The 17,805-nt window shown below is 42.0% G+C and overlaps 1 protein-coding gene and 1 long non-coding RNA gene across 2 annotated transcripts in view; one reads left to right on the top strand and one right to left on the bottom strand.

The window, feature by feature from the left end:
• Positions 1–964: 964 nt before the first annotated feature.
• Positions 965–17,805, top strand: part of DGKH (diacylglycerol kinase eta) — a 257,951-nt gene continuing 241,110 nt past the window's right edge. The window contains exons 1-2 of the mRNA XM_077811963.1: positions 965–1,029; positions 10,342–10,512. Coding sequence (XP_077668089.1) covers positions 973–1,029; positions 10,342–10,512 — 228 coding nt within the window. The 5' untranslated portion in view covers positions 965–972. The remainder of the gene's footprint in view (positions 1,030–10,341; positions 10,513–17,805) is intronic.
• LOC144262275 (uncharacterized) lies at positions 3,980–10,218 on the bottom strand. The gene is made up of 2 exons (XR_013345505.1): positions 9,461–10,218; positions 3,980–7,257 (listed from the first exon to the last, which is right to left on the bottom strand). It is a non-coding gene; the product is annotated as an uncharacterized LOC144262275 (long non-coding RNA).

Genomic DNA, 17,805 nt, shown 5'->3' with positions numbered 1-17,805 from the left:
GGGCAGGAGCAGGCGGCTGGACAGTACCCACACTGAAGAATGGATACAGCCCATATACGATTTTTTTAAACCGGTTTATGTCAAATGCGATTGCGTGTACTCCCTGGTGCATGTGATAATTTAGTGCCCTGCTGCGCGTGTGGCAGCCAGCGGGAGTGCGGGGCGGGAGACAGCAGATTAACCGGACCGTGTTACTGGGGGATGAGCTGGATAATTGACACCTGCTGGGCGCAAAAGAGGAAGGCGGGGTGATACAAACCAAGCGCCAGGCGGTTTTGCAAGCTCTGGGGCACGGTCCGAAGCCCGGATCCTGCCGCTACTGAAGTCAGTAGCCGAACCCCTCTTGAGCAGGGAGATGGGGAGCAGGGGGTTAGGCTCCATGCCGGATGGCTGGAAATCCGGCGACGTATGTAGGTCACACCAGGCACCAGTTTAGCAGAACCGAGGCGCAGTTGTCATTGTAACCAGTTACCGGGAGTCGCTAACCCAGCTCCCTGGGCTGCCAGCGTCTTTCCCCGGGGGAGTGGGCGGGGGGCTCGGTGCCATAGCGAGCTGCTCCTGCTCCAGAGCCCTAGGGGGAGCAGGGGAAGCCGCTTGCTGCAGCTCCCTCTGGCTCGGATCCTGAGGCAGCAGTGACGGCAAAAGCTGCCGCTATTGGTTCAACACCATATATGGGATGACAGGCGGGTCATGTGGGCTGCGAGGCAGCTGCAGCCCCGGGTCCCTGGAGGGAGGGATCTGCGCGCCGAGTCTGTGGGAGAGAGGGGGAGAGAAACAGGTCGGGGGCGGAGGAGGCTGAGTGAAAAGAGACGGGTGAAGGAGGAGGGCGGGAGCGCGGTGCACGGGGGAAGAGAGAACAGCAAAGCTGGTTAATTGCCACAACCTGCAGCAGGAGAAGCAGCAGCCGCCGGCGGTGCCCTGTCTTCCCCGCTCTCCCCAGCCTGGAGGGGGAGAGCCCTGCTGTGGGGGGTGATGGAGCAGCATGGGCACCCTTCCTATAGTACCCGCAGCCCTGCCTGGGAGGAACTGGTAGGTACATGCACGCTCGGCACTGCACAGGCATTTCCTATTCGCCTGCCTGCCGCTATTGTTTAGCCAAGGGTTTGTGTTGTCCTCGTTCCTCCTTATCAGTTTCCTCTTCACTTCTTCCTACTCACCAGAGCTCTTCTGCGGTCTCTCTCTCTCTCCCCGCTATTATTAGCGTCCCTAAATGTCTGTCTGGTTTGTTCTTGGTCTTGTCTTCCGTGCGAAGTGGAGTTATTTTGCTGTTCTAGTTTCCTTGGTTTGGTGGAATTCCTGGGCTCAGCTCGGAAGGCTAGTGCACAACTTTACTGGAGGGGGAAGGAAATAAGATGATCCCCTTAGTATTAAACAGTCGTTTTTTTTTTTTTCAGGGAAGGACCGAGGGGAGTAACATTAAATGGGAAATCAGTTTTCTGATATGGCGGGTTATGTCCCGAAAACAATCTGAAGCTCTCCACATATTTCAAAGGAAGATCATTCCTCTAATCGAAATAGTCCTGTTTATGTCGTTGGTTTAACTATTCTCTTAGCAAAACATTAGGAGGGATGGGGCCTTTCCTTGCTGACGGCAAATTTATTTGGGTAAACATGAAATGAGGATATGACACAAACTTGAAGAAAGCTGCTGAGGGGGGGCATGTCAGTTTGTTTAGGCAAACCCTAGTCTCCCCTTTAAGTCAAAGGAAATCATGCCACCTATGTAGCCACTAGATTATATCAATTTTCCCTCTGAAATGTTACCAGATTCTGTTGCTGAGCCTTTCTGTATTGTGCAAATACACACACACAGTGCAGTGAAGGATAAAAATAGCCTGTGGGTAAGTCACTTGTGGGATTTAATACGATCTCAGGCTGTTTTCTCTCTGACATACTGACCTGATACTGTACCTGAAATGGATGAAATACAAGGTTATGTTGAATCTGATTATGAGTTTGTCTGAAGGGTTTTGTGATTTCTTTCCAAGCTGAAGTGTCAGTTCAGTGCTCTCCTCTCCCCTGCTTGCTGTCTCCACCGCTCAGGGTTTAGCTTCACCCCCACCTACACGTGCAAATTTCACTTTGTTTTATTGTCAGTTTTGTACAGATGGTCCAGGATAAGACTCTTTTGGCTGGTTGTTTCTGCATTTGCATTTTCAAGAGTGTAGTAGTCTTACACTGTATCTCTTTGAAGACACCCATAGTGAATTAAATTCAAATCCTAACAGTTAAGATCAATGTTCCCTCTAATTTTTGACAGACTCTGTGCGCAAAAAATTTCTTCTGTGCAAATTTTTGTGCACATGGTGTTTCACTGTGTGCAGGGTTTAGGATCTGTGTGCATGTGCACCCATGTACAGCTTAGAGGGAAAAGTGGTTAAGACTCGTCAACCTTACCTTTGTTCAGTTTCTCTATAGTTCTTTGCCCTTAACTCCTGGATGTTTTTGGTCTGTATTGTTTGAAAGTTCAGTGCCCCCACCCATTCCTACACAGAGTTCCCAAATCCTACTTGAGAAGCAGCTTTGATAGAGAAAACAGCTGCACTCATTTTTCAATAACATGTTGCTGACACCGAAACGATTAAATAAATGTGAAAGGAAGCCTTCCTAAGAGATTAGATACTGTGGGAGGAAAACGGCAAATCTGATTCCCATTTAATGTTACTTTATTAAACTGAAGTATTTACATTGAAGGCCACTGTCTAAAACTCAGCCGAAACTCAGAACACAAAGCAAATTCAGTCCTACAGGTTGGAAATCCTAGCATCATTTCTGGCTGAACGATTGAGGCACATTTCCTTCCTTCACACATGCAGTTGCTTTGACTAAACAAGAAACAAATCTGCTCTCAATCACCCCCTCATAGTGGACAAGATTTGTCCCGGTACCTCTAGTTAACATTTAATGTCTGCATTATCAGAGCAAAAAAATGAATGCAGTTTTAAAGTTACCTGCTTTAGTGATGCTCCTAGCAAAACTGTAACCTCTGTTAGAACAAAACGTATGTTTTTTTTTGTTTGTTTGTTTTAGCCGGTTGCATCTTTACAGCAAGAGCCACATCACTATTATTTCAGTTGACTTTTTATTTAAGAAACAAAATAATTTCATAGAGGAAACTGCAGCAGGGAAAATTAGGAAGTGCACAGACCCTGAAAAACCATAGAGAGGGACAAACGTTATAGGGGAAGCTACTCCACTTATTGCAGTTTCCAGATCGGTGTATATTAATTACCCATTCAAGTTGTCCACAGTTACATGGAATGGCTATTCCTATAATAATTCTCTGTAAACTACCAAAAATGGGTGTGGAACGGAAAACACAAGTTCACCTGCTTCTAAAATCTGGGCTATACATGTGTAAAATTTCAAAGTTCCATGCAATTATTTTCTGCATTTAGGGCACACTTTTACAAGGGGAAAACTCCCACTGACTTCAGCCAGAGCTGGATCAGGCCCTTAGTAATTTCAAATATGTAGAAATAATACATAAGATTGTGAAGCCCAGTCCTCATACAGAGATTCAATAGTTTTGTCTGTGTTAGGCTTGAAGGATCAGCCAATTTTTGTGTGTATTAGAAATATATACAATGTGTGGTATACCTGGTTGGTAACACTTTTAAGAGTCTAGACTCAGTTATTGACTCTTAATGCTGGCCACCTATGGTGTGGATTTGCTCTTCTGTCTGATCATTCTCATGGGACATAAGAGCTGGTACTTTTCAAAATAATCCCTTTATCTTGGCTAATATTGCCTTTTTCATGATATTCTATAGCTGTTCATCTAGAAATATACTGATAAGCTTTTGTAGCCTGTACTTATGGAGCAACCTCAGTCACCACTGAAATACAGCCACCACTATGATAAAATTTCTGTAGCCATTCTGCTCAACAACAGTATACAGATGTATTGTTATATTTTGCTTTGCCTTTTTTATTATTAAGGAGGTCATGTGAAGAATAACAGAATTCGGACAGGCAGTGCATAATCACCTGAAATTTATTTGCTCAGGATACCAAGTCCACTTAAACAATTGTACTTAGCACTTATATACAAACAGTAATCCTCACAATTAGAAATGGTTTAATATTTAATAATGAGATGAACAATGCTTTATTAATCTAATTGCATTATTTGACCAGCTCCTCTCAGAACAACCTGTGAGGTGCATGAATATTATCCCCACTTTGCATATGGAAAACTGTGCCAGAAAGGTGCAGTAACTTGCCCAAAATCACGAGAATCAACATGAGAGCTGGAACTCTTTGCTCATGTTTCTGTGATCAAATCTTTTTTCTCACAGTAAATTATAATATCTAATGCTGTTGTTGTAAATGGGTTTCAGTCATGCTGTTACTATTGACAATATTAAAAGTGGTACAGCTAAAATCTTTTTTTTTTTTAAAGATGATTTGTCCAGCACTTTGGGGTTCTTTGAGTATGAAAGGGCAGAACTTCAGCTGGTAAAAACTGTCATAACAGCATTGACTTCAATGGGACTATGCTAGATTTCACCACTTGAGGATCTGCACTGAAGTATTCACCTTTTACTTTATTCTTTCCACCAGTCTTCATCTGCTTTAATTCTGATTAAAATGTTTACAACTATTTAAAATAGTATGAAATGTTAAACAGAAAGCAATAATAAAAACATATCCAAATATTATATAATACCTGCTATGTAAGTACATATAAATGTCTCACCTATGTGACCATGAACCAAATTTAACTCACAGCAAAGTGCCCCTTTAGTGTTACCATTGTTCTACTGTAGTTAACAGTCAAATTCACTGTTGGCTATAACATGATGTATAAATCTCAACTTGGGAGAGAATTTCTTATACCAAATCTGACTTAAATCAGTGTGATTAAGTTATAAGATAAAGTATAATAACAAAGGTATAATTGTAGTAGTTTAGCAAGATGAGAGCCTGAACCTGATGTCCTCAATGAGGAAAATATCATTGTCAGTTTTGCCTGTGTGAGGACTGTGGCCCTGATTATATCGATTAGCGCCTCTCTAAAGTAGAACCTGTAGAAACATTGACATTTTATAAATTGACTCTGTACAGGCACAATAGGTATTTTTACAATAAGAACTTTTTACATTTATATAAATGAACAGTTCAGGGTGATTTAGCACTTACACAACTTTCTTCACCTTCAAAGCACTCTACAAACATTAACTAATTGCAGAATATAGAGCATATTATCACACAAACTTCCATTAAAAACTCTGAAGAAACCATATTATGAATGATCTGTAATTATGGGCCATATCCAGCCACTTGGACAGATCTAGACTGTTGCTACTAAGATAATCAAATATTAGCACAGAACACCCCCCAACAATGTAGCTCTTTTCCCAAGCATTCCAATTTTGTAAAGCTGAAATCTGCATTAGGAGATAAAAATCATTCTTTTGGGGATGGCCATGGCCCTGTTCACAACTGAAGGCCTGTGGCTACTAGGGAAGAGTCTTGCATTGGCTCTGAAGAGTGAAGGATGGCAGTGGGGACACCCCTGAGGAGGAATTATGAGATCCATATTTAAACATATCTGGCAATTCCTACACAGTACAAGGAGCATCTAGGACTATTGCTCAAGCTCACAGGGTGATGTAGCAGCCACTGGGGAGCTACACTGTATTCCTGCATACTGGCTGTTTTCCTAGTCCTCCTGCACTTCATCCAATTTCTTGGGGTTTCATAAATTCATAGCATTTTAAGGCCAGGAGGGACCATTAGATCATCTAATTGGATCTCCTGTTTTCACAGGCCATTACATTTCATCAGGTTACCGAGCATTGAGCCCAAGAACTTGTGTTTGGCTAAAGCATAATTTCCAGAAAGGCATCCAGTCTTGATTTCAAGACATTGAGATGGAGAATCCACTACTTCCCTTGGTAGCCAATGGTTAATCACCCTCACTGTTAAAAATGTGTGCCTTATTTCTAATTTGAATTTGTCTGGCTTCATCTTCCTGCCATTGGCTCTTATTATGTCTTTCTCTAATGGGTTAAAAACCTCTGGGGCATTTTCTCCCCATGAAGGTACTTAGACACTGTAATCAATGCTCTAATAAATTTGTTAGTCTCTAAGGTGCCACAAGTTCTCCTGTTCTTTTTGTAATCAAATAATCTCTCAATCTTCTTTTTGATACGCTCAACAGATTGAGCTCCTTAAATCTCTCCCTAAAAGGCATTTTCACCAACCCCACATCCTTTTTTCTGTCCCTTTCTCATTTTTTCAACATCCTTTAAAATGTGGACACCAGAACTGGATGTAGTATTCCTGTATCAGTCTCACCAATCACATATATAGAGCTAACACCTTCCTGCTCCACCTCACTATTCCCCTGTTTATACATTCAATCCTTGCATGAGCCATTTTTGCCACAACATCACACTAGGCACTTATGTTCAGTTGCTTGTCCAGTATGACCCCTAAATCCTTTTCAGAGTCACTGTTTTGCGGAGTATAGTCTCCATTTGTTCTGTAGGTATGGATTGCATTTCTTGTTCCTAGATGTATTACTTTGCATTTGGCTGGCTGCAAGAAACTGTTAGCAGTCTAGTTAAATTTGTAGTTCCCTTGGAGGTGGTCTAGGGTCCACTACTCACAGGTTCTAGATATGTGACAGAAATCAGGGGTTTTAACTTAAAATATTTAATATTGTAAGTTTAATATGGTAAAACATATTTAAAATCAATTGCTACATGACCTAATATTTTATCAAATTACTCACTGACTCTCCAAAAAGTAAAACTGGTTTGAAAAAGAAAATTAGATGAGTATTCTGATCTGGAAAATACTGATACTATTCATTTAAAAATGTAAATTCCAATGTGAGGTCTTGAACCTGGAAACATTTACACACATGGTTAACTTTAAGCACCTAAGTATTTGCAGGATCAGGGTCTACACTACATGCAACTATTAATGCTACTTTAGAGAAAAAAAAAAATCTAGGGCCTGCTCTTCCAAACACTTATGCAGGTGAGTAACTATACCCAATTGTGTAATCCCATTGAGTTATAAAATACAACCTCAGAATTCTACACTTAGTTAATATGCAACCTGGTAACATGCTTGGTGTCTTAATGTGCCTTTTTTCCTGTCATGTCCTGGCTCTTTGTAGACACTGATCTTGCAGTGGTGCAACACATGGGAACAGAAGTCCATTTGTAAACTCTTTGTAGCAAGAAATGTCATTTATTTTTGGTTCTGTACAGCACTCAGCACAATGGGGCCCCAAATCTGTAATACAAAGAAATAATAATATTCATATACACAAATATTTGCAGGATCAGGCTCCATACTAGCAAATATGGGACCAAAGCCTGTCCACCTTACTCACATGTGTTGTGTTGTTCCAATAACTTCAGTGTAGTGCTCACCAGTGTGAGATATTCCATTGACTTAAATTCAGCAATTCACAGTGGTAAGCACTAATGTAGTAGCAAGTGTTTATAAGATCAGGATATAGCTGCATGTGAGGTCACATTAGTATCTGAATATTAACCAAACATACACAAATATTCAGTTTGAATACACATTCCTAAAGTATACTCAAGTATTTGTAAATGAGTCAGGATCTGTTGCAGTTTGTCATCTCATTATCATAGGCTTATAGAAAAGGAGACTCATATAAGTTCCCCTTTGGAGAAGGATTAAACATGGGCATATTCATTAATTAGCTTCTTTTGTTACCCACAATCAAAGGCAATTAAGCTAGGATGAAAAGTGCTGTATTACAGGCAGTTATCATATCTGTGGTGTGGTACTTATGGCAGGATTTGGCCCCTAAAGATAACTGTTCCAACGAATGACACAGAAAATAATGGGCAAATTCCTTTAGAATATTTCCAGTAGATTAAGGCACTATTTAACATGAGCAAGGGTGGCAGAATCTGACTTTAAGCATCTGACATAACAACATGAAACCAAGGCCCCGATCCTGCAAAGATTTATGCAGTCCTTAATTTCCCATACTGTGAAATCAGTGGGACTCCTCACAGTATGTGAAATTAAGGACATGAATAAGTGTCTGTAGGAGCGGGACCTAAACTATGGTTTCCATTTTGTTCCTGTAACATATCAGGGATTTCAGATTCCTTTCTAAATGAATGGAATTGTGGATGGAATATGCAGTTCTTTGCCTTATGTTAAATACACACACACAGACAAACATTTGTGTTTTTCTTAAATGTTTCTGGGATAAAATACTTATCCATAAACACTGATTATAAACCAACAGACCACAAGAATGATTTTTTTTTTAAAAAAGATTCTCCCAGCTGAAACACTTTTGCAGTGTGTCACGAAAGTTTGAGCTGCAGAACATGAGACTAAAAAAGTGACAATAAGCAAAAGATGCAAATGGAGAAAACAACAAATATGGTCATTAGGGACATGCACAGACAATAGGAGAAAGTAACTGTAAACCTGTCCTTGCAGATGTGTAATATTTCAGACATGTGGGAGAAAACCAAAAGATACTAGTAGTGTCCTGATATTTATTGTTTGTATTGTGGCAGCAGTTAGAAGCCCTAATCATGGGCCAGGACCTCACGGTGCTAGGAACTGAACAAAGAACAAAAAGTTTCTTCTCCAAACAGCTTACAAGCTAAGGTTCAAACTTTAAACTGACCCAACGCAACAAAGGTCTTTCTCATCTAGAGCAAAGTACTATCTTATTTGTAAAGGCTTTCTACATACACGTAACCCAATCCCAAGCAATGTTTTATACCTCAAAAAGGGAGAAAAAACAAAAAAACCTCCATAAAGTCCACTAGTGACTTTGCTATTGCTAATTGATATTACATTGAAGGGGCTCAGATTCTACAGAGACAGGTGATAGTATAAATCCTTGGGACAGGTCTATGTTACACTATAAAATTATATCAACATGACTATGTTGGTGGGAGTGTGATTTAAAAAACCTATATATTTATATAATTATAAACCCTACTGCGTATGGTGTTATACCAGTATAAAGGTGCTTTTTGCTGGGATACATTATTATGCTTCCTGAACCACAAGAAGTTATACCTGTACAAAGCACTTTTATTGTGATACACACTAGAGGAAGTCTGCAGCTTTGAAGAAGCAAAACTTTGTAATGTAGATAAGCCCTCAGATAGAGAGTTTCTTACTGCTAGGCATGCTGGTCGCACTACCACTGGGGTTGTTAACTTTGTCTTCACTACAATAAAGGTGTATTGTTGTTTTTTAAATCTAGAGACAACTCTCTTAATGTAAAATCCTAGTGGAGACAAGGGCCACGGCATTTTTCACCTCAGTGTAGCTAGTTGGAGTTAACACTACACCTCCCACGTGGGGTCTACCTCTACTAGCTACATGGAGAACTATCTAGGATTTTTACATCCAGATTAAAAAGTTTGGTGGTGCAATGAAGACACAGCCATTGACTTCTAGGGGAACTGACTAGACTTCTTACCAGCAGTGGTGCTGGAACTGGGGGTGCAGCAAGCTTGAAGTAGTAATAACAAACACCACGTGCATGGTTTCCACCTCCGGCACCCCTGCTTGGCAGTGGCTCAGCATCCCCACACAGCGGTCAGAGTGCGGCTGCGAGAGTAAAGTCAGCAGCTGAGACTCCAGCAGCAAACCACAAAGCCCCTGCGCTTGCCGTGGTGGGACCGGCCCGCGTTTGGGGGGGGCATGCACTCGTCCTTCACGCCCCCAGCCTGGAGCGCCCGGCGGCCAGGCACGCCGTGGCTCCTACGGCTGCCCATACGGCTGCCCCCCCTTGGGCCATAGGTCCCTTTGTACAGCCAAACAGCGCGGAAAGTTGCACAGAGGGCGGCTGGGCAGCGAGCAGGGGAGGGGAACACGCAGCCCCCCGCAGCGGCTCAGGCGCCGGCCAGACTGAGGCGCGGGGCCCCGGGGGGATCGATGCCCCCCCCCCAGCTCCGACCTGCGGCAGCGTCGTGGGCTGGATCCTGAGCGCCCCGAGGGCGCTATCCAGCCTGTTGCTCTGAGGCCCGGGGCTGTGCGGTGGCGCAGGAGGAGCCGGCCCAGTGGGGAGCGTGTCCCCCGCCGCTTTCCCGGGGCGCAGCGGCCGCCCCCCCCCACTCAGGCGGGAGCCGGTAGCGCGGCCCTGCCGCGGTCGCGGAGCGCTGGGGGGAGGGCGGCGGAAGATGGCGGCCGAGCGAGCCGCTCCTCCAGCGCTGGCTGCGGGCTCCTCCTCGGCTTGTCCCCGCCGCCGCCTCCGCTTCCTCCTCCTCCTCCGCCCCCCTCCTGCGCCGCCTCCTGCCCGGGGAGGGGAGCGGCAGCGGCAGCCCGGGCTGAGCCGAACTCGTGTGTTTCTCTCGGCAGGAGTCCGAGAAGATGGCCGGGGCCGAGGCGAGGATGAGCGGGGCCGGGATCCAGCAGCAGCCCCAGCCCCCAGCGGCGGCGGGAGACGAGTCCTCGGACAGCGAGGGGGAGCACGAGGGCCCCCAGAAACTCATCCGGAAAGTGTCCACCTCGGGCCAGATCCGCAGCAAGGTAAGAGCCGCGCCGGGCGGGATGGTCCCCGGCACACCCGGGGAGCTTCTGCTTGCTGGAGCCCGAGAGGCTGCCGCGTCCCTCCCCAGCCCCTGGGGTCTCCTCCTGCCTCCCCCGAGCTGGGGCGCCCACCTCTGTCACCGCCTGCAGGGGGGGCTGAGCGACCGGGCTCGGTGCGAGCCGCTTGCAAAGCTCGCAGCCCGCCTGCTGCGTCCCGGGCAGAGAGGGGCAGCATCCGTCCCGCCAGCCCAGCGCCTCTTCCTTGGCCGAAGCCCAGCCCTGGAGCTTTCTCCATTCACTCTCCATTGCATGCCCCTCGGGCTCCCAGCTGGGCGGCCTCAGCGCTGGGAGAACGCCAGGCGGGGCTGGGTCCAGTGTGTGCCCCAGCTCGTGGGGAGCTCTCTAGCCCCAGTGACCAGCTCCTTACCTACGGCCAAGTACAGGCACAAGTTTTTGAAGCCCCCAAGGGCACGTACGATTCCTCTTTGAAAGCAGGAGAGCTGCGAAGGAAACATGATTTCCGTTTGAAACCCACGCTGGAAATATGGAAGGAAACGTCTATCCATTCCTCCGGTTAGGCGTGAATACGTAAAAATAGTTGCCAAAAGTTCATGTTAATGCCTAAAGGAAAGTTTTCTGGCTGGCTCGGGGCTTTGAAGTCACCCAGGTGGGAATTGCTTACATTACTTTAAAAAGAAAAGGAGTACTTGTGGCACCTTAGAGACTCTAAGGTGCCACAAGTACTCCTTTTCTTTTTGCGGATACAGACTAACAGGGCTGCTACTCTGAAACCTTACATTACTTTCTCATTCTTATCGACTTCACACCTTTCCTGTAAAACTAATGCAGATAAGATTGCTCTTGAGGCTCTAAATAACCAGTGCTAAATACTTAAGAGGCTCTCAAAACACTTTACAAACTATGCCCTGATCCTGCAACTGGATCAGTACAGAGAAACTCTGCCTGCCCAATGCCCCATTGAAGTTAATGTTTATATGGATGTAGTGAAGTCAGTAAAGACATTGTACTACTCAGCAATTATAAAATCAGTTTTTAGGGGCAAAACGACTCTGCATGCCCACATTGTCTATACAACAGGTAGTTTGAGGATCAGCGGCAGAATATGGATTTCACTTAAGTAAAAGATTAAGTGCAGCCACCTCCAGGTGAAAAGCATTAACCGTTTAACAGCATAGAGTAACACTATACAACAGTTTAGGGTAGGAAGAAATCTTACTCAGAAATCCCCTGCTAAGAAGATAGGGTGACATTCCAGTGCTACTCAAAGTGGTGGTTTGTGGACTTGTGACGGTCCACGAGCCATCGGCTGCCGGTCTGCGCGCACATTGGGGGAAAAAAATTGCTAGTCCCCCACATCAGATAGCTTGAGAAGCACTGTGACATTCCCTTTTGGTTACTAAAAGTCAGTTTTACTATTACATATCTGTACTTTCTCCATTGGGGGAAATTCTTGTAGCAAAGCATTACTTAAAATTTGTTTTTGACAAATATTGCATATTCTTTAAACTTAAAACCATATAAAAAAAATTCAGTCTTGACATCTCTTATATGTGACTATCTTCAAAATATTTAAAAAGTAACAATGTGTGACACTTCTTTTTAATATAGCAATATTAGGTGTGTTTGTTAATTTTCAAGCATCTCTGAAAAGGTTTATAATCACATAAAGAGATGTTATGGAGTATATGAATGTGATAGAATCAGTTCTATGAGAAATAAGATTCCACAAATCTCCTGTTGTCTTGTATGCTAAAAAGACATCCAATGAATTGACGCTTTTACTTAACTTAGTTTTCATCTTTTGTTCCTTTTTTTTTTGTTTTGTTTTGTGTGTGTGAATCAGAGTTGTATAGGAAGAACTAACTACAGATTTAACTGTTGTGCAGTGTGCGTTCAGGAAATCTAGATTCTTGCTTTATCAGTTACAACTCACAGTATGCAAACCAGAATATAAATAACTCTCTTCACCTAGTTAAAAGTGATATACCTTTGTTAAAGAAAAGAGATGTAATAAATACTTCACTAGCACTTTATCTTATAACTCATGATGCATTATTTAAAAGTAGCTATATTTAGACAGACAACTCCCATTTAGTTTAAGGGTGTTGTATGTTTGATATTGTAGTGGTTGGTGGTGATCAGTGGTTATGTGAAACCACTGGAGCAAAGAACACCAAGGAACTGCTCTTTGACGCAGCTAGTCCCTTTCATTGAAATTAGATTTGTTAAGATTCACTTACTCAGTGAGTGTGTTTGTAGGCCAAGGTTTTACTTAAATGGATTGGGTTCCTCTGACAGCTAAGAATAGACTTTTGAAAGAGACCCAAAGAGGTATACTACATTTATTGCTCAAGTTTGTGGGGCAGTATAGTTTTACATTGCTATTTTTCTCAAGTGGTTGTTTACATACTTTCTTGAAACATTTCTGCCGCTTGTATTGATTCTTTAGCTTAGAATGCAGAAGCCTCTGCTGGTAATTGTTTTTGTTTTAGTTTAGGATGACTTTATTTTTAGATGTTTTGGTACAGTTGATCACTGGTGAAAACTCCATCTGCAAAGAACTACCATATGGTAATCATTCAGTAGTGGATTTTTTTAATGTTGTGTATATCATAGCATTAATCAAATATGTTTATCTTAATAGGATTGCCTGTCTTGCTCCTTTCATAAATATATATTTTGTCATTTCTAAAACTGGCCGTGCTCAAAGTTAACTGCTAAACTTCAGCTCTTCTTCTGAATTAAATACAAAAAGCTTGTTTACTTGACTAAAAAAGAATAATGAAATGGGAAATGAAGAGAGAGAGAACTGCCTTTGAAGACCACATTAGACTGATCAGTTATGCATTGCTCCTCAACTAAGACTTCTGCTTCAGCATTATTTACTGAAGGTCCAGTTTTGCCCCACTTACTTATGTGGAGTAGCAGTTGTCTCCACAAGTTTCAGTGGTATTATTTTTGCCGTACGTTACTACTCAACATGTGTAAGAGTGACAGGATCAGATCTTTAAGTAACTTAGCTGTTTTATTTGGATGTGAATTTAGTAACGTGATATTACGCGTGGGTTCAGCTCAGATGGCTAAGTTTCAAGCTTAACAACAAAAACTACCTGTCCACACTCTAAGGGCATGTCCATGGTACAAATACGACCATTGTCCATATCAAAATTCTGTCAGTGAATCTTAATTATCCTCTGTACCCTCCAGAAGGCTGGAAGGCAAACAAATTTGGGCTCTGACAAACTGAGGTGGAGGGAGCAAGTTGTGAAGGTGAAGACTGAAAATATCCTTCGAAAAAGCATCTTGTTTTAAACCTGAGAGCTGTTTGCTTAAGCACCGTGCTGTTTTCCACTGCCAGGGTAACATGCAAAGAGATAGAAAGTCTATAAGGTATCCAGAACCCAAATCATTTAGTGCTCTTATAAGTTAAAATCAGAATCTTTAAACCTTACCCTGGAAGCTGCTGCTTACTATGGTGCACAGGTGTAATATAGTCTCTGCAGAAAATGCCACTAAATAAACAGTTTGCCACATTCTGTATCATCTGAAGTTTGAGAGGTCTTCAGCTGCAGTCCCAAATAGAGGGCATTGCAATAAATTCATAAGTAACTTGAGTTCCCCCACTTTTTTTCCCTCACTGTGAATGAGGAAGTACACATTTAATATTTAAAATGTTGCTCACTGGGATAACCTTATAAAATAAACATCTCCTTTTCATGAGGGCTGTTGAGAAACAGCATTCATACAGTTTTATAGCTACATGCTCAGTGCTGTACCAACAATATTATATGCAAGACAATTAACCTAAAATAGCAGAAAACACTCTGCAGTCCAAAGGCCAAACTCTGTCCTTATTTGCACTAAAATGTGGCTTATTATTTCAGTTCCTTTCAAGATGATAGTTCAAAAGTTTCTTCAAAGTAGACAGTACCTACTTAAACAGAACAGGTAGCTTATTCCAGCTGTTTGGGGCAGCAGTTCCAAAAATCTGCCTATCATATTCAGTTTGGTTCTAGTCACTTTAAAATGCAACTGGGTTTAGTGAAGAGCAAACTACAATCTAAGAAAACTGCCTTGTTTCATTTCTTAGGAATTGAAGCCTATCTGGGAAAAGAGGTTTCAATTTAGAGTTGGTACATTTTTAAAAAGTTTGCTTGTCTCAGGGAAATGGTCCCTGAAACACTATGAAGCAGATTAGATAGATGAGTGTAGTTACAAGTTCTGCTCCTCGTTGACCAAGTGGGTATCTTCCGTAGCTGACCTTGCTCCTCAGATCTGTGGTTGTTTTTCCAACCTCTGGTTTATTGTGGGATGAGGCAGATGTACTCTAGTCAAAATGCAGGAAACTACAAAATTAAAAATTTAGGGGAGTAAATAAACTTACCTTGTCCTGTGGACTGTCTCTTCCCTTTCCTTCTACACCAAATATTTCTGCTACTGCTTTTACACAAGTACTGTTGTACTTACACAAGTAGATGTTCTGAAATTGGGATGTGTTAAGTCAGCAGAGATGATACTGCATTGTTATTTAGTTTAACGATAAAAGTTATCATTGGAATTATAATACTTTTTCTAAGCTCTTCATTTGCTTTTGAAATGTCAGCAATTATTATAGGGCTACTGATATACTGGCATTAGAAAAGATATATTGACATTAGAAAAGGTTCAGAAAAGGTCAACTAAAATGATTAGGGGTTTGGAACGGGTCCCATATGAGGAGAGATGAAAGAAGCTAGGACTTTTCAGCTTGGAAAAGAGGAGACGAGGGGGGATATGATAGAGGTATATAAAATCATGAGTGGTGTGGAGAAAGTGAATAAGGAAAAGTTATTTACTTGTTCCCATAACATCAGAACTAGGGGCCATGTCAAGGTTTCTTCCCCACTCTGAACTCTAGGGTACAGATGTGGGGACCTGCATGAAAGACCCCCTAAGCTTATTCTTACCAGCTTAGCTTAAAACTTTCTCAAGGTACAAACTTTTACCTTTTGTCCTGGACCTTATGCTGCCACCACCAAAGTGTCTAACAAAAATAACAGGGGAAGTGCCCACTTGGAAAGTCTCCCACTCCCCCCCCTCAAATCTCCCCAAGCAGTACATCCCCTTTCCTGGGGAAGGCTTGATAAAAATCCTCACCAATTTGCATTGGTGAACACAGACCCAAACCCTTGGATCTTAAGAACAATGAAAAAGCAATCAGGTTCTTAAAAGAAGAATTTTAATTAAAGAAAAAGTAAAAGAAAAACCTCTATAAAATCAGGAAGGGAAATACCTTACAGAGTAGTCAGATTCAAACATAGAGAATCCCTCTAGGCAAAACCTTAAGTTACAAAAAGACACAAAAGCAGGAATATACATCCCATTCAGCACAACTTATTTTATCAGCCATTTAAACAAAACAGAATCTAACGCATATCTAACTAGATTGCTTACTAACTCTTTACAGGAGTTCTGACCTGCGTTCCTGCTCTGGTCCCAGCGAAAGCATCACACAGACAGAGAGAGAGGACCCTTCTCCCCTCTCCCTCGCTTTGAACGTATCTTGTCTCCTCATTGGTCATTTTGGTCAGGTGTCAGCGAGGTTATCTTAGCTTCTTAACCCTTTACAGCTGAAAAGGTTTATCCTCTGGCCAGGAGGGATTTAAAGGTGGTTAGCCTTCCCTTTATATTTGTGACAGGCCACCAAATGAAATTAATTGGGCAGCAGGTTTAAAATAAATAAAAGGAAGTTCTTCTTCACACAGTGCACAGTCAACCTGTGGAACTCCTTGCCTGAGGAGGTTGTGAAGGCTAGGACTATAACAGGGTTTAAAAGAGAACTGGATAAATTCATGGAGGTTAAGTCCATTAATGGCTATTAGCCAGGATGGGTAAGGAATGGTTTCCCTAGCCTCTGTTTGTCAGAAAGTGGAGATGGATGGCAGGAGAGAGATCACTTTCACCCTCCGGCTATAAAAATAAAATAATTAAATTGACACTATATTTTTATTGTCTTCAGTATGTAACACCAACCGTTTATGAAACAGAACTTTCAGAAATGTTTTAAATTCTACCACATGCTTCATAGTGCTAAGTCTCTTTAGTCAGTTGCTGTTTGCTTCTGGTATAGGTTTCTCTCTAGTAAGTGGCTGATGACAGTATTAATATTAGATTTCAGTGAATATTATTTTCTCTTCTGTAATCTGTTTTGTCTAGGGTTTATTTGGCAGTATCAGAGTTGGATACCATCTGACCAGTTGTAAGCCCAGTGGTAATTTGAGAAAACAATATTATTTTCTGTACAAAAATCTGTCATGAGACTGTTAAGGTGGCAAATCGAACTTTAACTTAGTTCTCTTTGCGTATGTGTTATGGTTGTCCGTTTGACCATATACTAATTCTCAAATTCAAAGTAACTGACAATTTATTTTTCAATAATAGAAACGCATGTAGCATCTTTAAATTATATCATCATGCATATTCACAAGGGGCAGATTTAAAGTCAGAAAATGTGCAGTAGTCCTCCTTAATTTCTTTGGCCTGACACTGTCTGCAGACTCTACAGGGAATGAGCCTGGGAAGTGCTTGCCTCAACCCATGTGTACCTGCACTGTTGTTTCCAATACACAACTAAGTTAGTTATGCAGACATGCACAGCCCAACCGTCCTTAGCTGAATGTTTCTGAAACTTATTGAGAATGAAATTTTTTTTTCAATTCAATTTAACCGTTTTGAATTCAAGCAGATCTTGTCATTGGGGGCTGTTCTGTAAATTCAAATCAGCTTTTCACTTTAGGACGTTTCAGTTGTAGTCTTGTTCACAAAAGGGTAGAATAATTATTTTCATAATTGGAATAGTGCACTCTTTCTCCACCCTGCTCATAATTATATTACTGAACCACATTACACAATTTTCCAGAAAAAAATCACTCTTGGAAAATTTTAGCCCAAAACATGACAGTTTCAGAAAGTTATGAGCTATTGAACATGGAGTGTAGGGGAGAGTGCAGTTAGAATGGAAAAGTTATTCTATTGTAAGAATAGTGGTAATTGCCACTTCAATCTGTAATATACGTTTGTATAGCTGAAATTAAATCTGTTATTTTTTTTGTAATATATACATTGGCAAAACTTATGTTGCTTCTCGCTGTCTATCAGAAGTGGGGGAGGAAAGTGAGGTGCTTATAAAAATCTGTGGTAGATAGCAGCAAGTAGTTCTTGAAAGAGACTAATTGCTTTTGGTGTTTTTTTTTTTTTTTTTTGAGGAGTATATTTTCTTGAAAGGGTTGATAC

This window comes from Eretmochelys imbricata, chromosome 1, assembly GCF_965152235.1.
Source record: "Eretmochelys imbricata isolate rEreImb1 chromosome 1, rEreImb1.hap1, whole genome shotgun sequence".
Classification (NCBI taxonomy): Eukaryota; Metazoa; Chordata; order Testudines; family Cheloniidae; genus Eretmochelys; species Eretmochelys imbricata.
Note: the sequence above shows the minus strand (reverse complement) of the source record. Positions and strands in the feature narration are given on the sequence as shown.